Below are 14,190 nucleotides of genomic sequence, written 5' to 3' on the forward strand. Positions count from 1 at the left end.
TATAAAGTATATGAACGTTAGTCTTACCTTGTAAAAAGTGTTCGCTGCAAATCCGTGATAACACCGAGGGCTGCCGGTCATTATGCCTGACGGCTGCTATCCATCGCCAACGCATCTTTCCTCGTTAAAAGTTACACAATAAAATTGCAAGTTTGGTTTTCATCCTACTCTGCAGCACCCTGACATTTTTTTATTATTTTTTTAACTGCAAAATCAACTTAATAAATGCGACATTAGGCTAGCACGTGCGTTTTTTTTTTTTTTACAGATTTAACAAGAGAGCATATGTTGTTTTGACGTCCGTCATGGCGGAGCGGGCAGTTTCGAAGAGAGTGACGTCACGGGCAAAGGGTCAATAAAGAGACCGCAATGGGCATGCGCCAACTGCCTGCTTCATTAGTATGTAAAACAGCGCCACCATAGACGAGGAACAGCACTACACTGCCTCACCCGGGGCTTACAAACAAAAAGGCACATTTTTATAAATTCAAGTAGACAAAGATGAGCAGATGGATATAGAATTACATCTCATCTACCCTTTCCTTTAATATGATGTTGATTTTTAAATAAACACTTGAAGACAACCAATGTTCTACAGTTTATTTTAACAGATCTACAGTATTGAGAAAAATGACTGTGTAACAGCATCTCAACAAACAAAAACTAACGGATAACCCCAATGACACACGAGGAAACCTGCTTATCAGCTGTTGAAAGGGAAAGATGTAATGACAAATAGAGGTCAACTCTCCATAATACATCCTGCTTTCCAATTTAATTCATCTGTTTGATCTGGATTTTTAAAAAAGTAGGGCTGGGCGATATGGATTCAAAATAAAATCAATATTTTTCATGCCAGATGTGATTTTAATCTATTTTTGTCTTGCTTTCTTTTCTAAAAAATAAATTACAAATGTCAGGAAATATTTTTGAAATTAACTTTTAGTTCAACCATCTCTTCTGTGAGTTGTATGACTGAGTAACTAAAGCCAGGCTACACAAATTTTATTTAACTACAAGAATATGTTTATATTATCAAAATAAAAACAATTTTACATGAAGAACATCTTAAATTAAGAAAAGTTGCTAACTGTAACAGTTAACTGTAACTACACAAGATGCTCAACATTCCTAATTTTAAACTTATTTTCATTCTCCTATTATTACAATTATTCTGGCAATATTATGTCATTATTATCATTTTTTTCTGTCTTAAATTCTACTAATTTTAGTAGTTAAATAAAGAAAATCGTAGCCCGGCCCTGATGTTCTGTTGTAGAGCTGACCTGAATTCAAGTTGTATAACAAGATGGCCGCCCTGGGCACGATGACGTCACACTGAACTATGGAAACGCAACATGTGAAAGAAAATTAAATCTATCGCCCGGCCCTAAAAGAAACCATTTCATTTAGGTAAAATGTGCCTTTTGTCTACCATAAGGCACCAAAAAACATTAGAAATCATTTGTTTTGAAAGCATATGTGCAGAATGTGCAATGACACATCAAAACTGTTACATGAACACAGCATGTGGTGTGCAGCTACTTCCAGTCCTCACACACTATTGCACATGGCGGTTATTTCTCGTACAGGTCGAGGGGGTAGTGCTCTTTGTACTGCTGGATGTGCCTGAAGAGGGACTCTCTCTGCTTGGCCAGGGTGGGGTTCATTTCCTGGTAGACGTCGGTAAACAGCAGCTCTGGGTTGGGCTTCAGGCGCCTCTCCGCCTTCTCAAACGCCTCCATCACAGTCTTGCGTGACTGTTTCCTCCAGCTGCGCTCGTCGTCCTCGCTCCACCAGCCGCGCGCCGTCATGTAGTGCCTGAGCCGGGAGATGGGGTGGTCCTGCTTGTCCCAATAGTTCACCTCGTCCACGGAGCGGTAGGCCGAGCTGTCGTCGCTGGTGCTGTGATGCCCGATTCTGAGGAAGGACCAGAAACATCCATCAGGCTTTTCATATTTTTACATTTGAGAGGGAAACTAGTTCCTTCAAATAAACAACCTGAGAGGAGATTTTATCAAGAATTTGGTATTCAAATCCAACTGCACTGTGAGCCTTTGTTACGCTTTAAATATAGAATTAGAATAAACTTTAACTATATTCAAACTGAATATAAATATAGATATGTTGCAACGTGACGCAAGACCCCGCAAAAAGCTGCTAGCCGACAATGGCTACCATTGGTTTTAGATGTCAAGTTGTTAACATAATGCACTAAATCTTAAATGTACGCTTGATATATGAAATAAAAGGGGACGCAGTGCTTTGCTGCTAATTGTCAACACTACAGCAACTAGATTGAACTGATTGCGCATTCACACCTCCACAAACGAACCAGACTTTCTAGACAAACAACCTAGAGATCGATTAATGTGGAATAAACAGGATTGGTGTGAGTGCACCCTAAGATACATCTCTACTTCAAGCTTCTGGTATGGTTATTGGTACGTGTTGAAATACTCTAGACTTGGCCTACACCAACATCAAAGAAGCATTCAGAGCAGCCCCCCGCTTCCACCTCGGTTCTTCAGACCACCTATCTGTTATGCTAATTCCTGCATACAAGCCCCTGCTGATCAGAACAAAACCTACAGTGAAGCAAGTGAGAATGTGGACTGAGGGGGCCATGGAGGCACTTCAGGACTGTTTTGAGTGCTCTGACTGGGAGATGTTCAAGGCAGCAGCCACTTACAACGACCAGATCAACATCGATGAGTACGCCATGACGGTGTCAGCCTACATCAACAAGTGCACAGAGGACGTCAGCATCACTAAGAACATTATCACCCGGGCCAACCAAAAACCCTGGATGACTAAGGAGGTACGTGAAATGCTAAAAGCACGGAACTCAGCCTTCAAGTCTGGCGACAAGGAGGCACTGAGGACACCGAGAGCCAACTTGAACTGTGCTATCAGGTTAGCAAAGCGAACCCACAGTCGAAAAATACAGGAGTTCTTCCACGACACCAGCAACACCAGAAGTATGTGGCAAGGCATAAAGGCGATCACAGATTACAATCCATCCTCCCCCCCAGTGGGTAAAGTTGATGCTGACTTTCTAAATGGACTCAATAACTCCTTTGGGAGGTTCGAGGCACTGAACAGTACTCCGGCAAAGAAAACTGTTCCCCACCAGGAAGAGGAGGCACTCTGCCTGGACACAGCCGATGTGTTGAAGACTCTGAAAAGAGTCAACCCACAGAAGGCCCCAGGCCCCGACAACATACCTGGGCGGGTGTTCAGGGAATGCGCAGGTCAGCTGGCTGGTGTCCTAACAGACATTTTTAACACCTCACTGGACCAAGCCACAGTGCCAGCCTGTCTCAAAACTGCCTCCATCATTCCGGTGCCGAAGAAACCTCAAGCCACCTCTTTCAACGATTACCGGCCTGTGGCACTGACTCCCATCATGATGAAGTGCTTTGAAAGGCTGGTAAAAGAACACATCGTCTCCAGACTCCCCTCCACATTCGACCCGTTCCAGTTTGCCTACCGCCGAAACAGCTCCACTGAGGACACCATCTCCTCCGCCCTACACCTGAGCCTGGCTCACCTGGAGGAGAAGAACACTCATGTGCGGATGTTGTTCCTGGACTTCAGCTCAGCGTTCAACACAATCATCCCACAGCATCTGGCAGGAAAACTGGGACACCTGGGCTTCAGCACCCCCCTGCGCAACTGGCTGCTAGACTTCCTCACCGACAGACCTCAGTCAGTCCGGATCGGACAACACACCTCCGATGTCATCACCCTCAGCACAGGCTCCCCTCAGGGCTGCGTCCTGAGCCCTCTGCTGTTCACTCTGATGACACACAACTGCGTCCCCAGGTTCGCCACCAATCACATCGTGAAGTTCGCGGACGACACAACGGTGGTGGGCCTCATCAGAGACGACAACGACCTGGACTACAGAGAGGAGGTGGAGCAGCTGGTGGACTGGTGCAGAGACAACAGCCTGATCCTGAACGTTGACAAGACGAAGGAGATGATCGTCGACTTCAGGAAGAACCGGCCCAGCCACGCTCCACTGCTCATCAACAGCTCGGCTGTGGAGGTGGTCAGCAGCACCAAATTCCTGGGGGTGCACATCACTAACGACCTCACCTGGACTGTGAACACCACGTCTCTGGTCAAGAGGGCACAGAAACACTTGTATTTCCTGCGGAGGATGAGAAGAGCACACCTGCCCCCACCCATCCTCAAGACGTTCTACAGAAGCACCATAGAGAGCATTCTGACCAGCTGCCTCTCTGTGTGGTGTGGAGGCTGCAGCGCCTCCGACTGGAAGAACGTGAGGAGAGTGGTGCGGACAGCAGAGAGGATCATCGGGGCCCCCCTTCCCTCCATCCAGGACATTTCATCCCAGCGCTGCGTGTCCCGAGGCCGAAACATCATCAGTGACCCCTCACACCCCCACCATGGACTGTTCTCCCTGCTGCCCTCTGGAAAGAGGTTCCGCAGCATCCGGTGCAGGTCCACCAGGTTCCGAAACAGCTTTTTCCCACTTGCCATCAGACTGCTGAACTCTTAACTGGACTGCACTTAAAATCTGGTCTCCACTTTATACCTTGTACATGTACAGAGCTAAATAACTTATATTTTACTGTCATTACTGCACTTTATATTTTATATTCATATTTTATACTGTATTTTATTTTATTCTGGAGTAACCTCACAATTGAAAGCTCAAAACATTGTCCTGAGCCGTATGCAACTAAATTTCGTTCTGTATACACCTTGTGCATGCAAAATGACAATAAAGTCAGTCTAAGTCTAAGTCTAAGTCTAATTTGCATCAATAGTCATTTGTGGTGTACATGCACCAAGTTAGGTTTCTTTGAGGAGAATTCAGAAATCAACCAGGCCCCAGCTGATCAACACAGACAATATGGTCCAAGACTACTGGAGACAAAATCTTAAAAGGTTGCTGCTGAATTAAATTGCTTTTATTTCACTTAATTTTGTCAAAGGACCAGATTTATATTTAGACCTGTTGAACTTGTGTTAAAACATAATCATCCTTGATTAGCAGTTCAGTGAAAGGCAAATGAACAGATGAGCAATAACAACTGCTAAGTGTTATCTCATCTAATGTCTTACAATAAAGAAAAGCAACACTTTTAAATTATCATTTTTTTCTAATTTGCTGGTGAATTGCACTGCTTGGGCCAGAATTAATGCAATGAAAATATTGTGAGTGATTATATTTTTAAGAGGAAGAAGCTTAGAGACATTTTACTCCATTCACACTGTGGAGGCTTTGTCGGCTTAATCTAAGAGGTTTTAGTAGTAATTCGATTCCGGTCTGAAGTGGGAACACCTGAAACATTTGAGAGTGAAAGTATTTCCTTCAGACAACTTGTGGAAATTTCCCCTTCACAAGAATTTGTTAATCAAATCCAAAAGCACTGTCTGCTTCTGGTTGTCAGGAACGTCTGACAACTTCTGGTTGTTTAGATGTAAAATGATCTTTGGACAGGTGAAATCCCAACTTCATTAAACAGGTTAAATGTGCATTTTAATAACAATAAAGCTGCTATTGTGCTGAAAGAAATAACTGTTGTAACTTTAATTTGCTGCACACGTCTTTTTTTTAATTCTTCCCCTCTCTCACTACTTGATTATTAATGTTTTGATTCGGAAATGAGGGTGGAGTGCGTGGAAAAAAGATCAAACTGCGAACCTGTAAGTCATCGCCTCGATAAGGAAAGGCTGGTTTTCAGCCACAGCCCTGCGCCGCGCTTCCTTTGTGGCGTTGTAGACGGCGAACACGTCGTTTCCATCGACACGGATGGACAGCATGCCATAACCAGGCCCTCTAGCAGCTGGAGAAAAAGAAGAAATGATACATCATTTCTTCGATTAATCAATTAATTCAACAATTAATCAAATGAATTGTAATTAATCGATTGATGAAATTGTCAACTAATTTATTAATCGTTAACTGGATTATAGAGACTAAAAAAAGGCCATTCACTGAAAGAACAACACATTCGGTGCAGTAATTAAGCCAAAAATGTATTAAAAAGTCTTAAATCAATTTTTATAAATAATTAATTGTCAGAATAATCAACAGATTAATGAATGATCAGAGGTGTTTAGAGTACGCAAACAAATTGCACACAAGTAAGAGTAGCAATACTTCAACATATTTTTACTCAAGTAAAAGTAAAAAGTAGTCATCCAAGAAATTACTCAAGAGTTATAAAGTATTTGGTAAAAAGTCTACTCAAGTATCAATCATTTAATATTTAAAAATTAAATAATCATACGGACCGAAATTTAAAGTTAAGTGGACATTTTGATATTTTAATTTCATTCAGTGGTTAAAAATCCAGAAGTGGGATGTGCTGTGGTGGCGCAGGGGTTAAGCACAACCCACATAAGGAGGCCTTAGTCCTCGTTGCGGCTGTCGCAGGTTCGATTCCTGGCCTGGCGACCTTTGCTGCATGTCTTCCCCCTTCTCTCATTACCCACTTTCCTGTCAAGTAACTATCAAATAAAGGCCACTAGAGCCAATAAAACCTTTAAAAAAAAAAAAAAAAAATCCAGAAGTTTTACTCAAGAGCAGAGATACTTTCATAATAAAATTACTCAAAGCACAGCATAGTAAAAATACTCCTATAAGTAATTTTTTTCCAAAAAGTTACTCAGGTAAATAGTTACTACCCAACTCTGTCTACGCCTAACTGATCAACCCATTTGGATTTTTAAATCCGTCTCACCGATGCCGTCGCCTCTGTACTGCTCGTTGGTCGGGGTGGAGATCGCGTAGCCGTTGTTGCGACAGAAGAAGATCAGCGGACACTCGAGGGTCGCTGAGAAGTTGAAGCCGGCGTGTGCGTCCCCTTCGCTGGCCGCTCCCTCCCCGAAGTAACAGATCACCGCGCGGTTCATGTTCTCCCTCTTCAGCGCGTACGCAGCTCCCGCCGCTGAGAAAAACAGGAACATTCAGCGTCAACATTCACATATCAGAGGTTAAATCAGGGTTCATACACTTTTCCCAGGGTACAATTTCAGCACTTTTCAAGCATTTAAACGGGAGTTTTCAAACTTTCCCCAGCACTACATATTATATGGTATCATTTATGACTGTTCTTGATGTTTAATGATATTAATCTACATTACAAAACAGAGACGAACTGATATAAAACAAAATGTAGTTTTTAAATGTCTCTCATACATCCTACAAGCCTAACTGATCTGAGAATAAAACGCTAATTTGACATAAAAATCCTCCAATTTTAGTAATGTTGTATAACGTATAAAATATGAAACAACATATATTTCAATTACACAGATCAATAAGTAATTAGGAGTAATAACTATTTTTTACATTGAAACAACCCAAACAAATCTTGTTGAGGTAAATTAAATGCTCAAATTAAATGTTTAAACACAAAATACAAAGAAGGCTACAAGAAAAATCTAAAAAAAAAATAAATTATGTTATCGCAAAGTTTTCTGGCATTCAGCAAATATAAATAATTTGGGTAATTATTAATGACCTAAAAGAAGAAAAGTTTAATCTGATTTGACTTTAAGCAGTGAGGGAAAAAAAGGTTTTTTATTAGGTGTACGAAAACATCAAGTTTCAACTATATGTAATGTTTTCAAAATTTAGGCTTTTAATCCAACGTTAGATTGAACTTTATCACAAAACTGTGTAGTTTGAATATCGAACATTTTTAAAAGATTTTATACAGAATTCAACTCTTTCCAAACATTTTGTTAAGCTAAATAACCTTCCTGCTCAAATTAAACACCTAAACATAAATACAGCATCTTCACAAACCTTTGAAATCATAGAAAGTTACAAAACAAATATCTAAAAATGTTTGATGTTTCCAGCATTTAACAGACAGAAATAATTTTAGGAATTTTAACTGGGACTTGATTATTTAAGTGAGAAAAAAAAGTTTCTTTTATTAGGTGTGTGCAATAATGTTTTCCAAATTTAGGCTTTTAATGAAATATTAGCTTCCACTTTATTACCAGACTGCGCAGTTTGAATATCAAACATTTTCAAGGACCTTTTTCCATAAATCAAGCACTTTCCATGTCTTGAAAAACCCTGTCTGGAGCATTTTGAAGGATTTCAGGCGAACCCTGTTAGTTACACGTGGCTGTGCGGCCTCACCCTGAGGAATCTGCGTGGCCAGAGGAGACGAGATGGTGACGAAGTGCAGATCTTTGCAGCCGTAGTGGACAGGCATCTGGCGGCCCTTCCCAAGGTCGTCGGCGTTGGCGTAGCACTGAGCCATGAACAGATCCAGGGGGAAACCGCGGTACATCAGCACTCCTGAGGAGCCACAGGGGAATATTTATATATGAAAACCACAAACGGTAACGGTCATCATACAGCTAACGGAACCGAAATACAGAATCAAGGTGGCGAATAACTCAACTGGAAGGAAAATGTTTGACATATATTGGCATTTATTTTAGTTGCAGGACTGGATGAACATTTTTTAATCGAGTTAATAGCAGGGTCTGTAATTTATGACATTTTAATCAAAAACTATACATCTAAAAAAAACATTTTCATTGCTAAATCATTTTATTATTTCAACAACAAAGATATTTATTGTTTTTTAATCTGTTTTTTAGGTTATTCAACCATCAGATTGGAGCAAAAAATGCTTTTATATCATTCAGCTTTCCAGAGTTTCAAGAACCCTGATCGTACGTGGAACTGAAATAAGACAAAACTAACTTAAAAGTAACTTTTCAGCAAACTATAGAAGATTAATTTAAGTCAATAATTCCTTAATATTTATGAAAAATGACTAATTCCACTGGAAGTTTATTTCACTTATTGTCTTATATAACATGTGAAATAATTTGCCAGTGGATTTTTACCATTTTATAAATCAAGCTTCAACAATTATTGACTTAAAACAAGCGCCTGTATCTTGCTGTAATGTTCTTGTAGGTTAATTTGGTTTTATTTCAAGTGTAATAAGACATTTGGTTTAGAAACTAGATCAATAATACTTGATAAATTTTATTTTGCAGTGTATATGCAAAAAAGATACTCAAGTAAAATGAAACCAGAATTAAAGCAAAATATAGAACATTCCTGCTACTAAACCTGTTAAATTTTATTCCATTTTTATTTTCTGTGGATCTACCACAAAAAAGAAAATCAATAAAATACACTGGAGTTAGTGAAAAACCCCTAAAGGTGTAAATACTTTTGAAGCAATGCATGAAATGCAAAACAATCCTCAGGCAATACTTTGAATAGAAACAATGACATTTACAGGGTTAAAGGTCGTAAAGTATAATAAGAACAGCTTTTTTCGTACCAGCTTCTCTGTATTGACCAAAAACCAAATCATTAGACTCGAGAGCTGCAGCGCTGCCGATGTGCGTCCCCTCCTCTCCGTAGTTGGTCATGTAGAAGGAGATTCGACCCTGAAAACAAACAATTGCATCTTACATCTAATTGCACCTGTTCTCCGGTTAAACCTTGAAGTAAAAACCGGACCTGTCTCTGAGACTCGTAGAGAATCCGGTCCATCGTGTTCAGCAGCGTCATTTTCTGGTAGAAGTTTAGAACCGTCTCTTTGGAGAGCTGAACGGGAAACAAACAGCAGAGCTCCTAATGTGAACTTTAACAACGACACATACAGGTAGAGTGGATTTACCTGGGGGTCCTCAGAGGGGTTGATTATGTTGCCCTGCCTGTCCATCACCCGGTACACGGGAATCCCAGAAATAACATTGGGCTGAATGAATTCAAGACGGTCCACAAACTCTGCTGAGGCGCCAGGAAACTGGGGCTTTTCCAGAGACGAGTCAAAGGGCTGCTGCTGCTGCTGTACAGCCTGGAGGAGGAAAAGTTCATCATTTTATTCTCAAAAAGCCTCCAGTATGTGAGTAACTACAGATCTGACTAGATTACTTTGTAATTCTTGATACAAAACAGTAGAACTAGGGATGCAAGAGATCTATTAATGAGTTAATCTAAAGTTTTTTCTTAGAGTTTTTTCTTCTATTTCCATAACAGGAAGAGCAATTTTCTTCAGAATATTCTGAATTAAAAATATATACTTTAAATTTTAACATTATTTTGCATCAGCTGTTGAAAAACACTGCCTGAATAAACATATTTTTTGGTTTTCTCACATTATTAAACTTAGAAAAAATAACACAACAGAAACCTCTTAGATTTTTGAATAGAAAAATAAAGATGAAAAGAAAAAATATCTTAAGCACTTCTTTCCCAATGTACAGAGAGATATTTATACGGAAGTACCGTTTGTGTTTACTCTTGAAGAAATTAACACTAAGCTTTGTGTTATCACATCCTCAACTTCATAGCAAATCAGCAATTTTTTAATAAAAAGCTGACATTGCTCCATTAAAGTGACAAATTAAGCTTCTCCGGTGTGTATATTTCAAAACAGAACCGCATAAAGTGCATTTTCCATCCCAAACCGGACTCTGTTTGGACCGTTGCCCTTTCCCGTTCTTAGATATCTCCGCCATCTTTGTTTCTGTTTCAACCTGTCCATCAACGGCTCCGTTTATGGATGACCAGTGGCGCCCTCTGCTGGAAGGCGGCCAAACTGCAACACTAAAAGAAGATCTAAGCGGACGTTATTAGTTAATCTATTGGAATTAATTTAGATTTAATAAGCAATTCATTGTCAATAAATCGTAACTCGATTAATTGTTTGACAAAAAAGTAAAGAAAAACTGCATGGATATTTGCCTATTTAGAAGCCAAAGACTTGGTGCAGCACAAAGGGAGTGTCTGACGAACGGACCGTGAAGTCTATATTTGCATTTCCTACAAGCATATCGGAGCAAATGAAGACACAGTGTCCACCAGCTGGGTGTCCTCAAGACAAAATAAGTGGTGAGATTTTAACTTCTACTGTCTGGTTAAAAAAAAATAAAAAAGAGTGATATTTCTGGTTTCTGCTTGAATGAAAATCTTAAAATGTATTAATTAGTCTGTTTTAAAGCACGTTAAATCAGTTAGTCACCATAGACTCATAAAACCAGCTCTGAGAAGATCATGTTCACCTCTAGGTGGCACCACAGGTTAACTAAAACAACAACACTTCGATTAAGTTTTTCTTTCCCCAATCTAAAGACTAAATCCTTGTCCTGTTTGCCCACCTCATGCAGATTTATCATCGGATACCTGAACTTGTCTAATATGGACACTAAACAAAATACAATAAACTGTAATATTTCAGCTCAATCTGACACTTCAGTTAATAAGATTCAATCCACAAGTGTAAAATAACTTTACATAGATTTCTACATATTAAAGGGGTGGCATTATGTATTTCCAAAGGAACACACAGTGCCATCTTAGAGTACAATCAAGTAACTATGTTACCTTCAAGTGGCCTAGAAAATTATGGACAAGACAGTATTTAACACATTCTACAGGAACGATAAACCACAAAACGTTAGGGCTATTTAAGCTGACTGATCAGAGTGTTTTGTCCAAGTATATTCAAGGAAAATTGAGTGGAAGAAAAAAGTGTGGTGGAAAAAGGTAAAAAGCCACTCCTGAAGCGGAGACGTCAAAAAAGTCTTACGTAGCCTAAGAGCAACAAGGACTAAATTGGTGGTTCTGAGTTCTGGTTATCAGAGTCTACAGTCCAGCATGTTCAACTAGTTTCCATACTGCCACACACCTGACGAATGGTCAGCAGCACTACAGTGGAGGAGATAAAACATATTCGTCCTGGTATCTGTATGACTTTACTATTGCAGTTACTTATTTACACTGATTAGTATTTAATGTGCAAATAGATACATTTTTAATTAACCATCTCAGTTGCACATTCCTTTGGAACACTTCATTTGTTTACTGCTGAAAGTACGTCCTTCAACATTTACAACAAAGCTTATTGGTACCCGTATGTAGCCTGCCATGTAGGTGTTCTAAAATAGCTGGGGTTTTTTTCTTTCGAAAAATTTTTATTGTTACTGTATACATTAAAAAATTACATTATTGCAGTTATACAGAAATTTTTTTCAGGAACTTACAAAATCATTAGTTCAGACTAAAAGAAGCTAAGAACAAGAATATAAAATACAAAATCTCTGTGGGTTAAAAGTTGAGCAGGACCGGGGTGACTCCTTCCAAAGTCCGGGGCCGTCCCGTCCTTCCAGACAGCACTTGGTGCTCAGAGGGGAAACCTGCCCTGAAGCTCCTTCCCTCCTGCCTCACCCGGAGAGCGGGTGCCCTGGTTGGTTTGAGTCCTCACGCCCCTTTGTTTGACCAATAGAAAGGAAGCTAGCCAAAACTTTAGCCGGCCGCTAACTAGCTATATAGCTGGGTTTCAGGGTCCGAACGAATGAAAATAACGCAAAAAAATCGAATTTATAATAAAGTCGTATTATTCCATTAGGGTGTTATGTTTTTTGCTTTATTTGTCGCCTGCATTAGTCTCAGAGATGCTAACATAAGTATCTTGTTTATAAACTATCGCGAGAATTCGATGACGCATATAACACGGTCATGTACATTTCGGCACCAAGGAAGCCAAATAAAACGCTCGCCATGACCCTCTTTTTGCTAAGCGACTTTAATGCGCAACCACTCCACCGTGTTAGACCTTTGTGGGTTACATACAACTGAACCCATCTTAAATCTGTATTTCAGTTTGATGTGACGCCGTTTAAACTCACAGTAACTATGAAGGACCGACGCTGCAGCAGCCTCGGCGTCTTCAGTGCAGCCGTTTGCCGAACAGCATGACGACATAACCCAGATATTCTGCTCATACCGCTAACAGCCGCCATCTGAATTCTTCAGCCGCTTGGTAGAAATCCCAGAAACAGTACTGCTACACGGTTACAGTAATGAGTTTGACTTCAACAGGATAAAGTGGAAAACTCTCAGACCTCCACTGCTCCCATTCACTCTTTCTCTTTCGGTATATACGGTTGGATGACGCCACACTGCCACCTTTAGGCCAGATAGTGACACTGATCGGGCTCGCCTCCTAAAAAGCAGAATACAATCGACAGCTGTTCAGTAATTCTAGAAGCAACTTTTTAAAACAGAATTTCTGAGACAAAATTTCTCAAGTGTCTTCTAGCAAATTGTCCACTTTCAAAAAAACGATTTTTGTTTTAGAAATTATAGATAATTTATGAAATTAACCGAATAATTTCTGAGTTTATTCTAGAAAAAGGAAGATTTTTTTTAAACACAGAAATTTCTTCTTTTTTTCCATCCATCCATCCATTTTCTGTTCACCCTTTCCCCCTAATGGGGTCGGGAGGGTTTCCGGTGCCTATCTTCAGCTACGTTCCGGGCGAGAGGCGGGTCACCCTGGACAGGTCACCAGGGCAACACAGAGACATACAGGACAAACAACCATGCACAAACACTCTCACACCTAGGGAGAATTTAGAGAGACCAATTAACCTGACAGTCATGTTTTTGGACTGTGGGAGGAAGTACCCGGAAAGAACCCATGCATGCACAGGGAGAACATGCAAACTCCATGCAGAAAGACCCCGGCCGGAATCAAACACCTTCTTGCTGCAAGGCAACAGTGCTACATGATGGATGGTGGCTCATGGGATCCTGCCGGTCAGAGCCGTTATGCACTCCCGCGGCGTGTCTGCAACGGCCATCTGCCCCCGACCCGGTTGTGGCGCGCCGGAGTCGGTGAGGCACCTGCTGTGAGAGTGCAGCGCTGCTGTGGACCTGTGGGCGAAGGCCGGCTCCTTGCAATTCCCACACTTGCCAGCAAGGGAGGTCCTCCATGCACAGCTAGTGCTGTACGGGGTGAGCCAGCTGAAAATGACAAAAAAAGACTTCGCTGAAATGTGGCTCACCCTACCCACCATCAAAGACGCCACTTGGACCTCCAGAAACTTGCTAGTAAGCAGGCGCAGGCAGATGCCCCCCGTGGCTGTGATCCGGATGGCGGCAGCGAGAAGAAAAACATCCAGAGATGCAGGTGGCGAGCCAAGGACACAGCCACCAAGAAGAATCGCCTGCGCCTCCGTGGACGAAGGAACCGGCGCCCCACGAACAGAGGACCCAGCAGCGGCGGCCTGGCTCTCCGGGTGAGGCAGGAGGGAAGGAGCTTTGGGGCAGGTTTCCCCTCTGAGCAAAAGCGCTGCTTGGAAGGACGGGACTGCTCCGGTCTTCGTAAGGCAGGGGTGCTCAATAGGTCGATTGCTGGAAGGTTTTGA

The 14,190-nt window shown here is 41.2% G+C and overlaps 1 protein-coding gene across 1 annotated transcript; it reads right to left on the reverse strand.

Moving 5' to 3' along the window:
• Positions 1–586: 586 nt before the first annotated feature.
• On the reverse strand, positions 587–12,936 carry bckdha (branched chain keto acid dehydrogenase E1, alpha polypeptide). The gene is made up of 8 exons (XM_005796842.3): positions 12,667–12,936; positions 9,654–9,833; positions 9,494–9,580; positions 9,312–9,420; positions 8,141–8,302; positions 6,726–6,932; positions 5,684–5,825; positions 587–1,920 (listed from the first exon to the last, which is right to left on the reverse strand). Exons 1-8 carry the CDS (start codon positions 12,778–12,780, stop codon positions 1,578–1,580), a joined length of 1,344 nt encoding a protein of 447 aa, XP_005796899.1. The 5' UTR covers positions 12,781–12,936; the 3' UTR covers positions 587–1,577.
• Positions 12,937–14,190: the final 1,254 nt, after the last annotated feature.

This window comes from Xiphophorus maculatus, chromosome 18 (assembly GCF_002775205.1).
Source record: "Xiphophorus maculatus strain JP 163 A chromosome 18, X_maculatus-5.0-male, whole genome shotgun sequence".
NCBI classification, from domain to species: domain Eukaryota; kingdom Metazoa; phylum Chordata; class Actinopteri; order Cyprinodontiformes; family Poeciliidae; genus Xiphophorus; species Xiphophorus maculatus.